Genomic DNA, 19089 nt, shown 5'->3' with positions numbered 1-19089 from the left:
GTACTGCATCCGTAATGTGTGCATGTCATGTATTGAATGGCGTTAAATTAATAACGCTTTACAAACGGTCTGACAAATACATTAACCACACTGCTGTAGCGGTGGAGTGCTTGTGCAATGGCGATGGCCCCTTATGCTCAGCGCCAGAAGGACTCATCGAACCTTTAGGGTACAACCAGCTCACTTCACCCGCTCGAAAGGGTCTCTCTCTCTCTCTCTCGTACAAAATCAAACGCCCAAGAAGTGCCCTGCACTACTCCTGAATGGGTGTGCAAAATGTCAAACGCCCGTCCATAAAGTGGCTTCATTTGCAAACAAAGTGCGCTCGAGCTCGATTGCTGGGGCCACTTGCACGCCACGGTAAATATCATTAATTAGCATTTCGTTTCGCACCTTTTATTCTCCGTTTTTTTTCTGCCTCGAGTGGCTTTGGCTACCGAAAATACTTCAGAAGAAGCAGGGTAGCAGTCACTTGACGGTAGATGGATTCTCTTCCCCTAAACCGGAAGTGGAGAACCGCCGACAAGGCGTGGGTTTTTTGTTTAATGGTTACGACCTTACTTGGGAAGGGTTTTGTTCTCGGGTGAAACATTTTAGTTGCAGCAGGTGTTTTTGCTCCGCGAGCCGATGGTTCGCACCCACACCTTATCAGGGCGCGCACAGGGTACCGCAGTCGGCACCAGATAGTTGCTTATCGCAGAAACGATAGTTTGCAATCGTGCCGCGGTAGGCTTTTCACTTATTGAATCGCCCAGCTCTGGGGACTCCGAGGGGATTTGGTGGGCAGGTCCTATACGATGCATTCGCGATTGTTTGCACGACTGCACCAGACGGACGTGTTGGGCTCATATCTCTCTTTCTCTCTCTCTCTCTCTCTCGGCCACATGCAGTCCCTTCCCTCTATATAGTAACTGATGGTAAAGTTTAACATCTTCTTCTGGGAGGTTTTCTTTTTTCATTGCACCGTTGCTGGTGCGCATCCGTCCGTTCCGACACTGTGATAAGGGGGCGACAGTCGCTAATGCAGGTTGCCAATATATGCACCGTGCACCCGGGCCCCGGGTCGGTGCATGTGATCGCGCCCGATGCGCCAATGTATCGATTGGCAAGGACAAGGCGCTGGGCAAACGGTGGTGGTGGTGGTGGTGTGCATGTGTGTTATTTCCGATGACTGAATGCTGGTGCATTCTGGCCGTGTGCGGCCAGCCCGCGCATGATATCTCTGCACTTGCTTGCAGTGATAATTATTAGCGCTTGCAACACTAGTTTCGCATCGCACCGAATCCGAATGAGAACAACATTGTGATGAGTTTTTTTTAATTTATTGCAATCTTCTTTTTTTACGATAAGAAGCGGTTAATCGGATGACTGATCAGATTTTCAGAGGGCTTTTTTGTTTGTTTGTTGCGTATCAATGTGGACTTTTTGTCTTGCAATGTATTAACCGTACAAAGATGTCGTTTGTATCTGCTTCAGAATAATTGTATGAAATTATCATTTGTTCTCTTAACTCATGCTTTATTTTTGTAATTATCGGTTTTTTTCATTGTCGAATTTTTATATCAATTATTATGATGATTTCGTATTTATTAAACATTTTTGTTAAACTAAGCAATTCTATCATCTACTCTCTATAATTTTCAGAATTTGGATCATAAGCTTAAATCACAATTAAAAGAAGCTTGTTTTTTACATCGTTAACGACAAGTAGAAGCTCAAACAAGTTATCTTAATGTAAATTTCCCTCTGGAGAGGTATTGTTTCTTAATTCATAATTTATAGTGCAATTTACACATATTTCGAATCATGATGCCAATGTTAAGAGCTTCATTATTCAACGCACGGGAGACGTTTTTCAACAGCTGTCATATATTCCTGCTAGCTTTGCCATTGAAAAACATCTTGCGAGAGTTCAATAATGACTTAAACTTTCACAGAAACAGGTCACCGGAAAAAAACTGTAATATCTTGATATATTCTATCTTCTTCTATTCTTTATATTTTATTCTTCGTCGTCGTCTTATTATTATTATTATTATTATTATTATTATTATTATTATTATTATTATTATTATTATTATTATTATCATTATATTATTATTATTACTATTATTATTATTATTATTATTATTATTATTATTATTATTATTATTATATTATTATTATTATTATTATTATTATATTTATTATAATTATTATTATTATTATTATTATGATATTTATTATTATTATAATTATTATTATTATTATAATTATTATTATTATTATTATTATAATTATTAATATTATTATTATTATTATTTTTATTTTTATTTTTATTATTATTACTATTATTGCTATTCGTCTTTGTATTTGGTGGCCCTTAAGGAATATTCCACAATACATAGTTGTTTAAATTCTTCGACCCTGGAATCATTTACCAAATATTATCTCACCGTCAGATGCTTCAATTGCAAATTTGAAGTAAAACAAAAACCTAAGCAGAACCTACGAACATCTAGTAGATCGTAAGATCATAGCAGGGACAGAAGGCTTACGGACAGAAGGCTCCTCAGGCCGTTGTTCGATCCAAATTTAGTTCAATTGGCCGATAGCAAAAAGCCACGGATAACTAGATCAACCACAAAAGCCAACATCAGTTACCGTTAAAAGCATTTTAAATCAAGCTTAGCCTTCATGTTTAACCTAACTTTATTGAAAATTTATTTATAGTTTACTAGTGAAAAGTAATTCACAAAGTTGGATGGAAATGAAAAGCCTTACTTGAAGCCTTAAAACTGATTGAATCCTGATTTAACTATAAACAGCATAAATTAATTGAAGGACATTTGCCAAACACGTAAAATCTTACTGGCCACATGTTGTTGCCGCCGATCGGGAGTAACAATTTTTCCAATAACCCTCCCCTCGCGTGACTCCCCCTTTCATTGCCCTTTCCGCATCCCTTGTAGTGCACCTGTGTTTGTGTCCCATAAAAGCTCCAACCTGAAGCTGATAAAGAAGATAGCGCAGGCAATCACTGGGCTGCGGCCAATCCGGGTGTGTGTGTATGAGAGCCTCCAGTGAGCCAATGCACATACACACACACACACACACACATACAACTCCTTCGTTCATTTTTATCAATCGTTGATAATGTGAAATTAAACATTAGAGAAATACTGCCGTATTAATAAGGTGCGTCTCTTGCCCTGGGTGGGTAGGGGTGGAGGTGGTCTGATGCACAGGATGGTTTGTTGGTTGCACAGTGCAAATGGGGCTCGGGTGAATGCAGCAGTTAAAGCTTGACGACACACGATAGCGCGGGACAGTGCCGACCGGTAGTGCCAATATTGGGCTCCAATCAATTCGTCTTCGTTGGGCCAGGTTGGTGGTTGGTTCTTGTAACTGATCGATCGGTCAGTAGCTAAGGTAGCTAAGTGAGTACAGAGAGAGAGAGAGAAAGAGAGAGAGAGAGAGAGAGAGAGAGAGAGTGCTATGTTAAGTGTGAAACAGATCGTTTTAAACTGTTTTGTGTTAGTTTGGTTGCATTGAAATCATTCAAATACGAGCGATGCTCCTCGAGGAGATCTGTGAGAAGTTACTTAGGTCTTAACGTGTGCCTCTCTTAAAAGTGCCAACAGACTTGGCAATAACCAGTGCCAGAACAGGCAGCATGAGCCAAGGAGCTAACGGATTACCCGCCAGCCAACCATCGGCAACGCCATACTATCCCTACACGGGCCTACACGCCCCGGACGAGGGTTACGATGCAAACTTTCACATCTTCCCACCGGACTACTATGCACCGGAGTGTGATTATCGGACGGAGTAAGTATTGGGCAGGCATCACCACCACGTGAATGAAGGGATGAATGGTGATGAACCACCTATTTTATCGAAATTTTATGACAAGATTATTTATGATCTGCACACGCGAGCCGATGTTTGTAGAGATTTCGTTAGGGAGATTAGTGCAGTCAGTGTGCAGCGGCTTAGTACGGGGCTGTCTCTGGAACAATCTAATCTTTGCCGTCCGATAGGCAATTAAACGTCAGGCTTCGGGTGGCAATGAAGGCAGATCGTAAAAGTTATAACAATCTGGGGTTTTTGTGGGGCGCTTCTGGTGTAGCAGATTGTTAACGGATTTTGATGGTACTTGAAGTAGTGGTTTGATTTTGGGATTGAATTTTTGGTGATGTTCGGTGCCGGAAACTGAAGCTATATCTTCTCAAGTGGCTCCAGAGACCTAATTGGCAGTGGTAGCGTGCTGGAGGATCATAAATTCTTGTACGGAGTGGTTGTGATTTGTGGGATTCGTTTTTCGCGCTTCAAGGCATCGTCGGATAAGCATTGCCTTGGCGTATTCCCCTTATCGCTTTACGGCCTTGACCTTACAAAAGGGGTCTTTATGTTGGGCGTGCGAAAGGGAATAGCGGCAAGGCCACTCTTGCGAGCCGGTAATCATCGAAATTCCAGCCAGAATTCTTCAAGAGTTCATTGCTGTGGAGTTTTATTTCTAAGAAAGAGAAATAATTTGTGTTGAAAGATTCGAATAAGAGCAGTTTGGTGAACCTCTTATCACCTTGTGACCTTTGGCACTGGATCCAAAAACACCATTCTACACTTGATATGGTATGACTTAAATTTCTCTCGATGTTTTCTTCTCTTGCGGTGAAGTTCACCCAGTTTCTCGTGATCTTTTCATACGTTTATCAAACGGTGGTTACACAACACAACAAGCCTCGATGCCTTTGAAGAGATTATTCCTTTCCATGTTTTTGGTGTCAACTTTGTTGACCGTGGTTAGGTTTGCTGGTTATTTTTTAATGCTACATTTCAACACACACTGATAAGCTCTTATCCAATGGTTTCTTAGCTGTTCTACCCGCTCCTAGTCCACTATAAAAAGCGACCGGCATGTGAGCCGTGCGTTTAGTTTAAATCAACAGCAAGTATAGTTAGTCGTTGGAATCTTACAAGTGTTACGCCATGTACCGACTGAAAGTGTTGTTATATTTTGTGCTAATATCATTACCAGCTGCAAAAGTCCAGTGTAGCAATGGTACAGCATCATCGCTTACCGGCTTTGGCTTCGAAGTGTTAGCAGCCAAACTTGAGCACCTGCAGGACAAGCTTCTCGAGACTGAGCAGAAGCTATCCAAAGCCATCAAACAGCAGGATCGCACGATCGAACGTCAGCTAGCCGTACTTCAGGTGCAGACGCACAAAACGCTCTCCCTGCAGACAGCCTGGGCGCAAAAGACGAAGTTGTGGAAGGATATTCAAGCCCTATCATCAAAGGAAGACTTAGAACGGTTTAAGCTTAGCTCAGGGCTAGATCTGGCCAGCATCTCGTCGCGCTCGTGCAAGGCGGCTGGGCAGGAGCAGTCGGGCAAATTCTTAATACAACCTACGGAGCATGATGAACCATTCTTGGGATATTGTGTTCAACAGTACAGTTTTGGAGGATGCTGGTTAGTTATCCAGCATCGCAACAACAGAAGGCTGGACTTTGACCGCAACTGGAGCGAGTATCGGAACGGGTTCGGAAGCGTCGAGGAAGATGTTTGGCTCGGCTTAGAGACGTTACACCGGACTACCAGAGCACGAAAGCACGAGCTATTAATTGAGCTGAAAGATACTGCTGGAAACACGGCGTACGCACGGTACGATGACTTCGAGATCGGCAGTGAGGTGGAGCAGTACACGTTGAAGAAGCTTGGGAATTACACAGGAACGGCAGACGACCTTATGAGCAACCTCGTGAGCAAGAAATTTACTACAAAGGATCGGAACAATGGTGCAACAAGGGATGGTGACTGTGAAGGAGGATGGTGGTTGGACCCTTGTACGCCTACAAATATAAATGGGCGTCTGAGTAATAAAGACCACCGCTTAGTGTATATGTTTAGCGAAAATAACACATTTTCTATTAAAAAATTGGTATTCACGAGAATGATGATCCGTGAAGTTTAGCGCCCTAGGAAAGCATCAGTGTAAGGAAACAAACCCATAAAAATACACAATTTTTATACTTTATAGCCAAATATTTAACATCTATTTCAATGATTGCTCCAAGCTTTCAATATACACCGTACATTGTTATCCTTCCTTAAACTGTGCCAATTGTTTCCATCCATCTGGACATCATGAAGTTGGAAGTACAAGACGTTTGCCTTCTGCTATCGTATCGGCCATTAAATGATGTATTTGTTGAACTCTTTTAAAGGAAATGTTTCTTGTTTATTTCTTAAAATCTATCGTCCCCTCTACAGATCTAACACTATAACTACGATTTGAGCTAAAGGGCCTATCTCAATTAAATTAATCTATCTCCATTAAAATTTCAACCGAAAATCGCCAATTCTTCAAAAGATCTTCTGATATCTTTATCAGACGCCGCAAAATTTAAATATATATTATTTATTAAAAAAAGCTATTTATTACACTTTTTTTATTGAAATCACTTACTTTTGGCTATGGAATTGTAATGGTCATCACATCGCCGTGTTTTGCGAGCATTATTCTCACCAACTTTCTCGAATGCACTTAACGCTGTAGATTGCGCTCTCCTCTGTTACTATTTGTTGCTAGGATGAATTGGAGATGTGGAGAGTAGTGCAACACTAAGTGATAACAAGCGATCTGGCAGAATTACTGGAGCATTGGCAGAAAACGAAAAGCGGTTAAAATAAATGTGCGGGGATACCCTTTACCAGTTCGTGTCATTGCTGCGGTACAGGGTTTTGAGGATTATATAGACATGTTCAGCGAGTTGTAGATTCGTTCAGGCATATAATAGACTCTTTCAGCGAGATATAGAATTGTTCGGAAGTAGGCGTTGACATGTTCGGTTATACTGTAGAGCTGTCACTTTCGTGCCCCTTGGACTGCAGCTTGGATCGTTTTCATCAGGAGGTAAACAAACGGTTTTCGAAAAAATATGCTTTTTTCAACTAATTCATGTATTAAACAGCTTGAGGAATGATTATTAGCTATTTTTAGGACATTTAAGAATGAAAAATTGAACCCTGCGGCACAGTGTGTAAACAAAACAAATGACAGCACTACAGAATCGCTGAACATGTCAACGTCTACTTCCGAACAATTCTATATCTCGCTGAAAGAGTCTATTATATGCCTGAACGAATCTACAACTCGCTGAACATGTCTATATAATCCTCGGAAAACCCTGTAAGCCCCTAAGGGAATCCCCTTTTCTATTTTTTATCGTCATTGCTGCGGTAAGCCACTGCGATAAGCCCTTCTTCTGATGCAATGTTTTGAGTTGTTCTATCCCATTCGTTCACAATAAAAGAGAGCGGCATAATAGCCGTCTGTTCAGTTTCATTCGGTACAAGCATAGTCGTCGGTCCCTAGCTCACCATGGACGGTTCTAAAATCGCCTTGTGTTTTGTGCTAATTTCATTATATACCGCAAAAGTCCAGTGTATCAATGGTACAGCATCATCGCTTACCGGCTTTGGCTTCGAAGTGTTAGTAGCCAAACTTGAGCACCTGCAGGACAAGCTTCTCGAGACTGAGCAGAAGCTATCCAAAGCCATCAATCAGCAGGATCGCACGATCGAGCGTCAGCTAGCCGCACTGCAGGCGCAGTCGCACAAGACGCTCTCCCTGCAGACAGCCTGGGCACAACAAGGGAAGTTGTGGAACGATATTCAAGCCCTATCATCAAAGGAAGATATAGCACGGTTTAAGCTTAGCTCAGGGCTAGAGCTGGCCAGCATCTCGTCGCGATCGTGCAAGGCGGCTGGGCAGGAGCAGTCGGGCAAATTCTTAATACAGCCTACGGCGCATGATGAACCATTCTTGGGATATTGTGTTCAACAGTCCAATTTCGGAGGAGGTTGGTTAGTTATCCAACACCGTAACACGGACGAACGAATGAACTTTAACCGCAACTGGAGCGAGTATCGGAACGGGTTTGGAAGAGTTGATGGTGAGTTCTGGTTTGGGCTGGAGCATTTGCATCGGTTGACTTCGGCCAGACAGTACGAGCTGTTGGTGGAGCTGAAATATGCTTTAGGAAACTCCGAGCATGCACGGTATAGTGCGTTCGAGATCGGCAGTGAGGTGGAGCAGTATTCGTTGAAGAAGCTTGGGCATTACACAGGAACGGCGCACGACTTGATGAGCAGTCAAGTGAGCAAGAAGTTTACGACGAGGGATCGAAACAATGGTACAACAAGGGATGGTGACTGTGAAGGAGGATGGTGGATGAACCCTTGTACGCCTGCAAATATAAATGGACTCCGCAACAAACGTTTCGCCCTTTTGTTAAGCAAATTATTGGTATTCACGAGAATGATGATTCGTGAAGTTTAGTGACCTAAGAAACCATTAATTGTAGGAAATAATTCTTTAATGTTTTTTACGCAAATATTTAACGTCTATTTCAAGTTTCCCGTCCCTCGTTGAAGATTTCAACATACACCGTACATTGTTATCCTTCCTGTAAAACTGGGCACCAATAAATTGTTTCCATCTGTGAATACTGTTTCCACGGACACTCTGTGTACGCACGGTATAATGCGTTCGAGATCGGCAGTGAGGTGTAGCAGTTTTTGTAAAAGAAGCTTGTGCATTACACAGGAACGGTAGACGACTCAATGAATAGCCTAATTAAGATGGGTCACAAAAAAAGTACATAGCAAAATCAAGATTATTATCACAGTTCATTTAGTAGCCATTTAGTAGACCAGCGATAAAAGAGCACTGTGCATTGCGTCTCCTAACCGAGAGAGGCTCAAGGCACGCGAGAAGACGGCACCGCGCAGCATACGGAGGAAGATCATTCTTTCCTGGCAGGTCTGTCACAACTAATTTAACTGAATTCGTTTCTTTTTGCTCGCGTACTATGGACACAGGTGCTCAAAGACGCGTATGATAGAGTAGATCATCGGTTCCTGTTAACCAAAGAGAGTAAATTAGGTCGGATCCCCTTATTGTCTGGCTCAGATCTTACCTCGTAGGCTGCACATATCGAGTCAAAATTAACCACAAAACTCCGTCGCTTATCAGTTGTCATTCCGGAGTACCACAGGGAAGCAACCTTGGCCTTTGGGGTGTTTCCCGATAGCTCTTTTCTTTTATACGCGGTTGATGTGAGGCTTTTTAGTAGAGTGACGACAGTATTAGATTACAGGATATAATCCACTCATTCTGTGTATGGTGTGCGACCAATTACAACGTTGTGAGGGATCTGGGCGTTGAACTAGACGAAAAACTCACCTTCAGGACACATATTGCGAACATTATTGAAAGAGCAAACAAAATGTTAGGTTTCGTTATCCGAAAATCTACTGAAGTTAGAGATCCTTTGTGTTTAAAGTCATTGTAACTGTCTAGTCAGATATATCCTTGAGTTTAGCTGTGTAGTGTGGTGTAGAATTGAATCTGTGCAACGTAGATTTTCTAGAGTTGCGGTTCGTTGCCATGCCCTTGGAGGGGAAAATTTAATATGCCTGACACGCGATGTTTGCTGCTTGGGTTACAATCTCTCGAACATCGCGGAAAAGTTGCACAAAGTGTGTTCATAGCCAAGCTGCTGAAACATGAGATAGACGCGCCTGAGCTTGACAACGTACATCCTTGTAAAATGAGTAAAGGATAACTTTAGCCTCATACAACGACCCTCTATTGACAATGTGCAGACAGTTCAATTCTCATTTCGAATCATTTGACTTCCATTTGTCTACGCAGAGCATCTAAAACTAGGATATTACATACGTACGCACTCGGTAATAGGCATGATTAGTTTTAACATATATAATTTAAGTCGCAAGGGTCATAGTTTATGTAGCACCAGTCCCTAAAATTGTCAAATAAATAAATAAATACAATTATTGCGATCCTGCCAGGTGAGTAGGCGTAAGGCATATCGCGTGAGCATTCGTTGAATCGCCTGAAGTCGAGCAATGGAAGAAGCAGTAATCGGGCTCCAGGCTACGCACGAATATTCCAGAACCGAACGAACGATACTGTGGCAGACAGCCTTAATGCACATCTACTTCTTCTTCTTCTTCTTCTTCTATTTGGCGTAACGTCCTACGCGGACATGACGGCCTATACAGGCTATCGGTGCTTAATTCATATTACCACGCCGCCCAATAGTCAATCCTTGCTACGGGGGCACGGTCCATTCTAGGCTTGAACCCATGGCGGGCATGTTATTGAGTCGTTCGAGTTGACGACTGTATCACGCCCAATGCACATGCACATAGGGTTGCGAAATTCTTTAGTTGTCCGGATAATCACGCCAAGTAGTCGATTTCCTATGGTTGATCCTCTGGAGTTGTCATAATTTTGTCGATTAACTGCTGTGCCGTCTAAGAAGTAGTTACCAGTAATTGGGCTCCTGTAGCGACAAAAGAACACACAGAAGCATTTGCGTGAGATAGAGCATTTTTGCAAGGATAGGTGCCACTGTCGTTTGACTACGTTTCAGCACTGTAGATGGTATTCCATCGGGTCCTGGAGCGAAGGAAGGTGTTAGTTGCGTTAGGACTGATAAAACGATCTCACTGTGTACAGAAGGAGTAATCATGTCAATTGATTAGATTTAAATTTAGAGAGGGGAGATTGACCAAAGGTAAAGACCAACTTATTAACGTCAGACAAAGAAGATCTTTTAAATAAATTTCATTTTTGAGCATAAAAGACATCTATATCACTAGCACCAACTCACGATAAATCACAATTCGGAAAAAAAATTCAAACATTTCGGCAAAATTACTTTCAGCATGAGTCATTAGTTCTTTTAACCATTGTTGATTCAACCATGAAAACAGATAATAAAACAACATGCTCTTTGTTTTGTGCTGTACTGAGTTATTCTTCCCCTCATCCACTTTCACATCTTGAAGTTTAACTCCATGAGTTCATTTGATTCCAGACATCGTAAAGTTGGAAGTACAAAGGGCAGCCGAACATTTGTATTCTGCTATCGCATTGGTTATTAAATGATATGTTTAATAGTATATAATATAGAGCACTTGTATTGATTTTTTTGAATATTGTCTGTCTTATTAGATACAATCCATCATCTTCTCTATGGATCACCTTGACTACGATGTGGTCTATAGGCCATCTTTCAAACAATATTTCACCCCTAAATTCACAAGTTCTTCCTCATTCCTCGTGCTCTTCTGAAACGTTTATCAAACGCCGCTCGTGCAAAACACAAACAATCATGCTGGCAGAAGAGATACGATACAATGATTCATAAGCTTGACTTCGTTGGTTAGAATGGATGCTAAAAAAATCTCCATTCCGGGAAAAAGTGTTGCAAAATTAGGAGATAACTAACCGTCTGGCAGAATGACAGAGAGCTTCGCAAGAAAACGAAGCCCGCTTACACAGATTGGTCATTTTGGTCGCCATTGCATGGGTAGGTTACTGATAAGCACTTCTTCTTGTGCAATTTATCGAGTTATTCTATCCCATTCTTTCACTATAAAAGAGAACGGCATAATAGTCGTCTGTTCAGTTTCATTCATAGTCGTCGGTCCCTAGCTCACCATGGACGGTTCTAAAATCGCCTTGTGTCTTGTGCTAATTTCATTACTTACCACAAAAGTCCAGTGTAGCAAAGGCACAACATCATCGCTTACCGGCTTTGGCTTCGAAGTGTTAGCAGCCAAACTAGAGCACCTGCAGGATAAGCTTCTTGAGACTGAGCAGAAGCTATCCAAAGCCATCAATCAGCAGGATCGCACGATCGAGCGTCAGCTAGCCGCACTGCAGGCGCAGACGCACAAGACGCTCTCCCTGCAGACAGCCTGGGCACAACAAGGGAAGTTGTGGAACGATATTCAAGCCCTATCATCAAAGGAAGATATAGCACGGTTTAAGTTTAGCTCAGGGCTAGAGCTGGCAAGCATCTCGTCGCGATCGTGCAAGGCGGCTGGGCAGGAGCAGTCGGGAAAATTCTTAATACAGCCTACGGCGCATGATGAACCATTCTTGGGATATTGTGTTAAACAGTCCAATTTCGGAGGAGGTTGGTTAGTTATCCAGCACCGTAACACGGACGAACGAATGAACTTTAACCGCAACTGGAGCGAGTATCGGAACGGGTTTGGAAGAGTTGATGGTGAGTTCTGGTTTGGGCTGGAGCATTTGCATCGGTTGACTTCGGCCAGACAGTACGAGCTGTTGGTGGAGCTGAAAGATGCTGCTGAAAACACGGCGTACGCACGGTACGATGAGTTCGAGATCGGCAGTGAGGCTGAGCAGTACACGTTGAAGAAGCTTCGGCATTACACAGGAACGGCAGACGACCTTATGAGCAGCCTCGTGAGCAAGAAGTTTACTACAAAGGATCGGAACAATGGTGCAACAAGGGATGGTGACTGTGAAGGAGGATGGTGGATGGACCCTTGTAGGTCAACAAATTTAAATGGATTCCGTACGAGATATATAGACCGCATAATGTATATATTTAGGCACAATGGCGTATTTTCTCTACAAAGATTGGTGTTCACGAGAATGATGATCCGCGAAGTTTAGTAAACTAGGAAAGCATAAATGCAATGAAATAATTATATACATTTTTTACGCAAATATTTAGCATCTATTTGAAGTTTCCCTCGAAGCTTTCAACATACACCGTACATTGTTATCCTTCCTGTAAAACTGGGCACCAATAAATCGTTTCCCAATAAATCCATCGAATGTTAATTTAAAATGACAATCAAATTTCACGCTCCTGTCGCGCACCGCAAATAGAAATGCGCCTCCGGAAAGCCCGCAGCCGAACAAATCAAATTAGGCTTATATCAATAATTGTGGTTTCGATCGGGGGCACGAACACGAGCGGCCTGGGCCAAAACAAAAACCGTAAACGACCTTCTGACGTTTTTTTTCTTCTTACGACTGACGCGTGACGCGGTTACAATGTAGCAAATTGAGCAGTAGGAATCATCCATTTCTGAGCGGATCCATTATACGCCAGTTTCGGTTATGTGTTTTTTTGCGAGTCTTTTGACTAGCTGCTGAGACACCCCCCTCCCACCCCCCACCCCAATTTAGCGGCTACATTTAGCGATGACGAATCGTTCCATGGCGTGCTCATTTAATATCGTTTCTGGTTTGAAGCAGTTTGATGTTTTTTGAGGGAAATGGGAAAGTTATTTTTGGTAATTTTTAGGTAATAAATAAACTTCAAAAAATTTGTTTTTACTTAGGTTAAGTTTTGGAGCTTTTTTATGAGTACTAATTTTAAAAAATTAACTAAATGTCGAAAAAAAAAGTTAATAACTAAAAGAAATTTAAATCATAACCTTTGCTCTAGCCTAATTGACTATTTTAGGACATCACCAACCGAAATCCGAGTCTCAAAACCCTTCCCAAAACAAACAAGCCGCCAAAAGGCCCAACCCAGCCAATCGAGAAATAACAGAATGCGATTGTTTAAAAAACCAATTACAAAGTTCCCACGAACCTCCTCCCCCCCCCCTCCTTCTTGAACTCTCTCCAACTCGAGCACACGCGGCTCAGGAGGTTGTTGATGTGCAAAACCTACTTATCCCAAAAGCTGTGCTGCGGAGCTTCCCTAGGCTAAGGAAGTCACGTTTAGTAATTGAACGGGTAACAATAGAGCTTGACAAACCGAAGTGCATTCGGGTGTGCAAGTGCAAGCTGCAGCACGGTGCCGCTGATTTGTGGCCACGTAGATGATATGCTAAGAAGTGCAATCCCTCCCCATAAGAGGGCAAATTAACTTCTGTCTACGTTATTCGTTGTGCACTGGCATGAGTGCACCACTTTTGTTCGTGGGTAACGAACGAGTTGTGGGAAACAGGGAAACCGGACTGTAATCGGCCCTCACACAGGCCCTCACCGGAAACCTTCCAGGTCCAGGGTAGCCGTGATAGCCGTGGGAACAGGCGCGCATTGCTTTTCTAACAAACTAATTTCAACAGCGCACCCAACCGTTATGGGGAACGCCAATGTAACAGCCAAATGGTCCCACTTTCGATGACGTTGGATAGCGCAGTTTTGTATCTGTATGTGTGTGTGTGTCTATTTTAACGACCGTTTACATGCTCATCCGTAATTATGAAATATTTATGATTGTTTATGCGAACACTGTTTGCTGATGATGAGGATGGCGTGGCGTACGCGAGAGCAGGATACGCTTCAGTGAACCCTCGCGAAGCAGACGATGAGCGCATTAAAACGCGCGGTTGTTACTTGGGAACCCCCTGTTTTTTGGGGGGCCTCAGGCACGTGGTTGAGGTTTCTACTTCTTTCCCGTCAAGTGTAGTGCGCAATCGAAATGGTGCTTTGGCATGCAAAATATGACTTTCTCAGTTCACTGTCTTTTTTTGGTCGATAATCCGATTCGTTGTCAGCACGCAAGAGATAGCGCAAAAAAAAACAGCAGAAATAGACAGACACAACTGAGTATTCCAAGTATGGTACATTGAGGAGCTTCTAACTTTCAAAAGCTTCACTACTACTTCATTGCACCTTGGTACCGGAGAGAGGGTTTACATGGACCCATGGATCCTTAAAACGCAAGTGAGCAACTTCATGCAAACATGTGTGCGCAGGAGCATACGAGCAAAGCGTGCATACGTGTGATAGATTTATCGCTCTTCTGCATTGCTGCCAGTGTGTCTTTTTTTTTTTTTTTTGGTTATGTTCACCAAGTTGAGTTTTGCTGTCGACTTTCATGGGAGTTTAATATGGGGTAACTTGTTTAGATGCACTCCGCTAGACGGGCATTGCATGCGATGGTTGAGTGGCATTTGAAGACTTTCGAGAGGAGTGCTGGTGTAGAATCAATATGGCATCACCTGCAGTGATTTATGGTTAATCCGATTGCCAGCATTTGAAGTCTTTTTTCAGGTAGAAACTATTTTCATTGATTTAATTAATTGTGGGGAATTTATTTCCTTTATACATTGAGGGAATTAAGTGGAATTGTTTATACAATTGTTTTGTTGTCCGAAGTAGATAGGTCCTGTCGATTGCAGAAATTTAAAATTTTATACAAAAAAACGCTAAAAAAATACAAAAAAAACTATACAAATTGCACTAAAAATATAATATAGAAATAAAACCGAAATAAAACAAAGAATAAAACTGCTACGCGTAATTCAATTTTCCCGCCAAGAGTTGCGACATCCGCCATGATACGCCTTCTTTCCAGGAAAGGGGCGTGTCTACAAGACACTTCCAGAATAGACTTCCAGTTGCGGTGCAAATGTAACGCTAGCTCCTTGATAAGTAACCTCATTTAGGGGTATTTTTATGAGTTGAAAAAAGAAAAATTAATGTCTTAAAGGTAGATTTGAACAATTTGCATAGGAGTTATATAAGAAAATGTTTAAAATATGAAGAAAAAAAATAATGTGCGAAGCGTAGGGAGCCACACGGTGCGGCGTTACCGCGCACAATCGTACTTTGAGTCCTTTTTACTATCCTTGCCTTGGCTGTGGTCCTACCAAGGCAACCGACAACGGCACACACTCAGTAGCGCGTAGATCCGCAACCGATCCACTACTACAACCGGTGCGAGAGCCGACCGTCGAAGTGTATCCAAGTGACCGGTGAAAAGTGACCACACTGGCGAAGGAAAAAGTGACCGATCCGCGGCTAGAAAAGCTGCTCACAAAATGTGCTCCCTTCCTGTCCTGGGCGCCAATCTTTATGCCCGCCGCCACGCTCAATCACAGCCTGCTGCGGGCCGCCCTGTACCCGATCGTGCTCAACTCTTCCATTCCACGGTAAGCACACGCGTGTGTGTATGTGTTTGTATGGTTAGAATAGCTGATAGCAAACGGTGATTAGGATTAAGGTGCGCACCGAAACGTGCCAACCATTGGCGGAGTGTGGTGCCGATAAGCGATAAACGACGGTTTGATTAGGAACGTGTGCTGTGGAAGTGGGGATGGGTGTTTGTGTGTGTGTGACATGCATGTACAGTTGGGTGGTGTTACTAGTTATTGAATCATTACTAAATGAATTATCAAACGCCATATTGAATGGCTTTTTGGAAGTTTTTGGAGGAGATTGTTGTTTAATTTAAATTTGAATTTTGTGGCACAAGTGTTGTTAAAATATTTACAACTTTGTGACACATTTCTTGCTCAGAAAAACAAATAACGCAGTAAATTACGCCACACGTGTGTTCCCAACAGTTCAACCGCTAAAGTTGAATACATAATTCTGTAATAGTTATTGATGGTATTGCTCCGAATAACTTAATATTGTTGTGAATATCTTTATCTTTACAGGATTTTCCACAATTTATTGGTTGGTTCCCATCAATTTTTGGTTGGTTCCCATATTTTTTTGGTGCGTTCCCACGATTTTTGGCCATTTTCCAGAATTTTTTGGTTTATTTGTATTGATATCCAATTGGACGATACCAATTACTTATGGGAACGAACCAAAAAATCATGGGAACTGACCAATAAATCGTGGGAAACCCTGTATCCAATTTACATTATCAAAATTTTTAATGATAAGCAATATGTTCTGGGTGCGTATATTGGGCACCATATGAACGGCTTGACCCTCTGTCCTGCAAAATGCAACGTGATGTGGCAACTTTAAATAGAGTATATTCCGCGAAGAATCTGGAAGTATGGTTTGATGGCGACCTCTTGTTCAAGGAGCATATACAGCCATGCAAAGGCTCATCTCAAGCCTTTCAAAGAAATTTCTCTCGTATCGCATTGCGAAGATTCCTACATGGCTACAATAATAGCAACATGCCTCAATGCTCGGTGCGTTGCCTGTTGTAGGGTTTGACTGACATCAAGACTCGTCATTCACATACTCAGGCTTTGATCATCTCCAGTTTACTTACCACTCATATTGATGCTCCTTCTCTACTGTCTAATATTCCGCTGTATGCTCCTTCTCGTTGTCTTCGTGACAGACCTCCCATTTTAACACCTCGTATACGTTATACTTTTGCTCAGAACGACCCGTGGCTTAAAGCGTACGAGTCCTTTAACAAGTACTACAATCTGTGTCTATCCCGCTTTCATGCTCTCTTACAGGATTCTTCCTAATCTATTCTCAACACATATCTTTCCCATCCCTCAATCCTTATTTGGTAGTTTTAAGTAAGCATTGTAAAGCCCATTGAAGCAATTTGCGGAATACACGATAAGCATTTTGCGGAACAGACCGGAATCGGTCGGAGCTAGTGTGCGCCACAGTCAGTGCCTCCAAAGAGGCTGTAAAGACCAGTATGTGGATTGTGCGCCATTATTTGCCGATCACTGGCCTCCTCTGAGCCGATTCTAACCGATTTAGATGCCAGCCGACAACAGATAGTGCCGTCTCCGTACGTCTCACGCAGACTCAGGACAGCTCCGAGTCCGAGTGGAACGTCCGACGGTGGTTACAGTCGAACTACTATGGATGCACTCCAGACAGTCCATGACAACTCTGACTCTCTTCCATTATGACCCAATTTTAGCCTCAGATTATGCCCTTATTTACCCATCCTTACATGGTTCTAATTCTTCCTTCAATCTTCCCCACCGGGCAGCATCCTGGATAGTATGCGCATGGCTCCATCACAGCGCTCGCAACGTTTTCACATCAGCAACATCCTCGAGCTGAACAGTCAGCAGCATCAGCACCAGGATCAACCCGCCCCCAAAGACCAACCATCCGTTGCCAGCCTATCCTCCTCGACCGTACTGCAACCTCACGCGCCCCATCCGTCCGCATATCCGTTCACAATCGCCGAGCTTGAGTCGCAACAGCATGCCACCCAACCATCGCTTGATGTTACCGCACCCACGAGCTACCCGGACGACCAATCTGCTGCCCTGCCGTACGGTACAATGTCCTCACAGACCGCTTCCTGCTTGCCACTGCAGCCCGTCCTTAATCCATCCGCGATTGGCACTGGGATACCGTACGATCCGCCACCGTACTATTCCTATTCGCACCATGCCCACCATCTCTTTGGAGGAGGTAGTGCAGCATTGGGGTCATCCGGCGTGGTCTCGGAACCGCCCCGATCGTCCTATACCTATGGTGGCGTTAATTTGGATTATGGTAAGGAAGGGCGGTGTAAATTTATCGAGGAATTAGATAAACAATGGGTTTGTTCAATTACAGTTCCATCAGTTATTCAACACAGCACACCGAGCGAGACAGCAGCAAACAGCAGCAATCAGCAGCTCAGTCCAGACAGTACCTCGCCCGGGCCGGAACTTTACTCCCTTGCCAGCTACAGCAACATCCCGCGCGTTGTCAACGAAGCGTCCGATCGGTTGGTAGCGCTCGAGTCCGACGGGCCTTCGCTCGATCCAGAATGTTCCGTCGACACGAACAACAACAACAACAACAACCATCACACCCCAGACGACACCCCTGACGATCTGGACTCACCGGGTCCGAGGGCCAGCCGGTCGGGAGGACACCGTGGAGAGTCCGGCTGCGGCACCGGCGGTGGCCACAAGAAGCGAAAGCGACGCATTCTCTTCTCCAAGTCACAAACGTTCGAGCTGGAGCGACGCTTCAAACAAGCCCGCTACCTGTCCGCCCCCGAGCGGGAACATCTGGCGAGCATGATAAACCTCACGCCCACGCAGGTTAAGATTTGGTTCCAAAACCATCGCTACAAAACGAAGCGTGCCCAGACGGAGAAAAGCTCGTGCTATGGCGCACCGCCACCGAACGTGCTCGGTGGTAGTCCACCGAAGAAGATCAATCCGCCGGTGCTGGTGCGGGACGGCAAACCCTGCCCGGAGGTGCTACAGCATACGCATCACCATACGCAACAGCAGCAGCAAGTGCAGCAGCAGCAACAACAAGGACATCCCCATGCGCATCAACACGCGGCGGCGTCGGCGGCAGCACACTTTCATCACACACCGTTCCACGGGGTACATAGTTCGGGGTTGCAGACACCGGGCAGTGGTGGAATGCTTCCCGGTGGTCACGGTTCCTCGCCGCGCATGTGGTGACGCCGGTGAGCCTATTTGAGAGGCCGGGACAGTTCCGAAATCGAATTTTTCGAATAAAGAGTGCAATTTTATTTAATTAGTTAAAGGAAAAGATGATACTTTATGATTGTTTCTTTAATAAAAGGAAGGCTCAGAG

At 43.5% G+C, this 19089-nt stretch overlaps 3 protein-coding genes across 5 annotated transcripts in view; all 3 read left to right on the top strand.

Moving 5' to 3' along the window:
• Positions 1–19089, top strand: part of LOC121599264 (homeobox protein vnd-like) — a 22603-nt gene extending 3514 nt beyond the window's left edge. The window contains exons 1-3 of one of the 3 annotated variants that reach the window (XM_041926945.1): positions 3310–3810; positions 17522–18039; positions 18103–19089. In XM_041926945.1, the coding sequence (XP_041782879.1) occupies positions 3656–3810; positions 17522–18039; positions 18103–18953 (1524 nt within the window). In that variant the 5' untranslated portion in view covers positions 3310–3655 and the 3' untranslated portion in view covers positions 18954–19089. Of the gene's footprint in view, positions 1–3309; positions 3811–15516; positions 15741–17521; positions 18040–18102 lie in introns of those variants that run through there. The other 2 variants (XM_041926946.1, XM_041926947.1) reach the window with 2 other exon arrangements.
• LOC121599265 (angiopoietin-1-like) lies at positions 4931–6753 on the top strand. Its single transcript, XM_041926948.1, has one exon. It carries the CDS (start codon positions 4972–4974, stop codon positions 5956–5958), a length of 987 nt encoding a protein of 328 aa, XP_041782882.1. The 5' UTR covers positions 4931–4971; the 3' UTR covers positions 5959–6753.
• Positions 7172–10019, top strand: LOC121599266 (angiopoietin-related protein 1-like). The gene has a single exon (XM_041926949.1). The coding sequence runs from the start codon at positions 7369–7371 to the stop codon at positions 8326–8328; it is 960 nt and encodes a 319-aa protein (XP_041782883.1). The 5' UTR covers positions 7172–7368; the 3' UTR covers positions 8329–10019.

Source organism: Anopheles merus, chromosome 3L, assembly GCF_017562075.2.
Source record: "Anopheles merus strain MAF chromosome 3L, AmerM5.1, whole genome shotgun sequence".
Lineage (NCBI taxonomy): Eukaryota > Metazoa > Arthropoda > Insecta > Diptera > Culicidae > Anopheles > Anopheles merus.
Note: the sequence above shows the minus strand (reverse complement) of the source record. Positions and strands in the feature narration are given on the sequence as shown.

What these genes read in the sequence shown, in the direction of transcription:
- LOC121599265 (XM_041926948.1), top strand. Translation starts at nt 4,972, where the DNA reads ATGTACCGACTGAAAGTGTTGTTATATTTTGTGCTAATATCATTACCA.
- LOC121599266 (XM_041926949.1), top strand. Translation starts at nt 7,369, where the DNA reads ATGGACGGTTCTAAAATCGCCTTGTGTTTTGTGCTAATTTCATTATAT.